At 43.3% G+C, this 2,353-nt stretch overlaps 1 protein-coding gene across 1 annotated transcript; it reads right to left on the bottom strand.

Annotated features, from left to right (window-relative positions):
* Positions 1-292: 292 nt before the first annotated feature.
* On the bottom strand, positions 293-2,135 carry LOC130718110 (uncharacterized). The gene is made up of 3 exons (XM_057568577.1): positions 1,014-2,135; positions 721-800; positions 293-628 (listed from the first exon to the last, which is right to left on the bottom strand). The coding sequence occupies exons 1-3, from the start codon at positions 1,911-1,913 to the stop codon at positions 535-537; spliced, it is 1,074 nt and encodes a 357-aa protein (XP_057424560.1). The 5' UTR covers positions 1,914-2,135; the 3' UTR covers positions 293-534.
* Between the last annotated feature and the right edge of the window lie 218 nt (positions 2,136-2,353).

Below are 2,353 nucleotides of genomic sequence, written 5' to 3'. Positions count from 1 at the left end.
ACGCTTCAAATAACCCAAACGGCCATCTCCAACGATATTCAAGCAATTAGACTACATTACCACGATGATACTATGGTAGCATCCTTGCTGCAAAGAACTTGTTAACCTAAAATAATGCAACTGTTTCACATTTGTTCACATCATAAGCTGGTTATATGAAGTACATATCAACAGATGTAGCTGTAAAATAATATCTATAATCGCACAATTCATTCTTAATTTTGTAAAGACAAAGATGCAATTTAACACAGTTGACATTTCCAGTTTTTGTCTGTCACAAAACCAGTAAACATGAACTAACAGTAACAAACACTGATAATAGATCACATTTTAAATTAGACATACAGCAAGCAAGGATAGTGAACAAAAGAGACAACTTGCGAAATGAGGAAGAAGTGAGAGCAGAAATCATTGCAAAAGACACTTTTATCTTTCACAATAAATCATCCAATGGCAGTCCAATAATCTCACCATACCAAAAAGTAAAACAAAATTCTGAGGAAAAATTCTACAACACATAGTATCTGGAAAATCTCAAATTCCAAAACCAAACACAGCCCTTATCCTTTGGAAGATGAGATCCCGCCATCCCCTCTCCGTGTTCTCAACCACAGTCGCATTCCCATACCTGCATTTGCAAGTAGCAACCTCTATTACTCAATTGTCATAAACAAACAATACAATTTCTATCAAACAAACCCAAAGTAATCAAACACTAACCTATCTTCTTCAGGCACATCAGTATGTGTGAGCTTCACAACTGTAACCCCAGATTCAGGCTCCTCAAACACAATCCTCACCTGCAAAATAAAAATTCAGAACCATTAAGAACCAACCCCTCAAATCAAATGAGTACATAAATAAAATCCACAACTAGGGTTTTAAATTGCGGTAGCAAGTGCATCGCGCAATTGCAGACAAATGTGGGTTGATTGAGGCAGTAGCAATTGCGGTCACAATGCGAATGTGGACCAACCGCAATTTGAAACCCTGGCCACTAGTACAACACTTACTGTTGATTGCATCCCATCTGGCCAGCTCCCAAACCTCCATCTCTGCACAATCAACTTCCCTTCCTGCAACTCCAAATTCATCCCCGTAACCGACCCATCGAAGATACTAAACTCTCCATTAACCTCCTTGCTAATCCTCGCATTGCTCTGAGTAAAACCCTTCCACCTATTCTCATCCATCAATATCTCAAACAAATCCCTCGCCCTGCAATTAAACCTCTCCGTCAAACTAATCGTTTTAAACCCTTCTTTCTTCTTCTTCTTCTCCTCCTTCTTCGCCACCCCTGCCGCAACCTCCTCCTCTTTCTTCTTCACCTCCACCGCTTTATCATCACTCTTCTGCGGCGCCACCGCGGCCACCTTCTTCACCTCAAGCTCCTCCTTAACAGGCCCACCTCTCGCCATACTCTGCACCCAAACCCTAACCTTATCCAAAACCACCGGCTTCCCCTTCGCAACCATCGCCTCCTTCAACCTCTTCCCGATCTGGTCCTCATCTTTCACCGTAACCCTAACCTCAGGATCCTCATCAGCATTCTCATCAGAAATATACGGGATCTCAACCGTGCCGTTGACTTTGTTCAAGATCTTCCCCTCCGCATCCCTAACCTCCCCTTCCCAGGAAAGCGAAACGCTGAGCTCGTATCCCGGAATAACCTTCCCCTTGCGGATATTCACATACGCCTCGCCGTCGAGCTTCTCGACCTTCTTGATGGTGGCGTGGAGGTTGTTATCATCGGCGCCGCCGTGGAGCACGGTGAGGTTGGTGAGGAGGTTGTTGAAGAAGGCTCTGGACCACTCGAGGCAGTTGGTTTCGGCCCAGTGCCAGTTGTGGACGTTGGTGCCGTCGGGTCTGTCTTCCACGATCCACCGCTTGTCGCCCTCGCCGTACTTCGCCATCGGATTTTTTTTTGGTAGCAAATTCGCTGCGAGGTTTTGAGGGTTAGGTTAAGATGGTAATAATAATGAGAGTGGTGTGAATAGAGGGAAAGGTTGTTAGGGTTCTCTGGAGGGTTCGAGGGATTGGAAGGGTCCAGAAGGTGAGAGCTTCCAGGCAAGTGAAAACGTGAAACAGAGTTAGGCCCAGGAAGGATCTAGAAGACAAGACCGGATTTGGATTAGCTTGTCTTTTTTTTTTAGCTGAGCTGCACTCTTCAATTAATTGATTGAAATTATTTGGGTCTAACTAAATTAAAAGTGACTTTAAAAAAAACTAAATTAAAAGTTGATCCATTTATTCGGTGAAAGCACCTAAGTCCCGTTTGGTACGCTGTACAATATAAGACTTGATAGTATAAGGTCTGATAGGATAAGGTCTAATAAAATTTTAATACTATACA

The sequence above is a fragment of the Lotus japonicus genome, chromosome 5, assembly GCF_012489685.1.
Source record: "Lotus japonicus ecotype B-129 chromosome 5, LjGifu_v1.2".
NCBI lineage: Eukaryota > Viridiplantae > Streptophyta > Magnoliopsida > Fabales > Fabaceae > Lotus > Lotus japonicus.
The sequence above is the reverse complement of the archived record's forward strand: the minus strand, read 5'-3'. Positions and strand labels throughout refer to the sequence as shown.

Bases quoted from the DNA above. Each gene is read 5' to 3' on its own strand.
- LOC130718110 (XM_057568577.1), bottom strand. From the start codon at position 1,913: ATGGCGAAGTACGGCGAGGGCGACAAGCGGTGGATCGTGGAAGACAGA. The intron at 801-1,013 runs GTAAGTGTTGTA...TTTATTTTGCAG, and splicing joins CAGATGGGATGCAATCAACA to GTGAGGATTGTGTTTGAGGA. The intron at 629-720 runs GTTAGTGTTTGA...TTGCAAATGCAG, and splicing joins GATGTGCCTGAAGAAGATAG to GTATGGGAATGCGACTGTGG.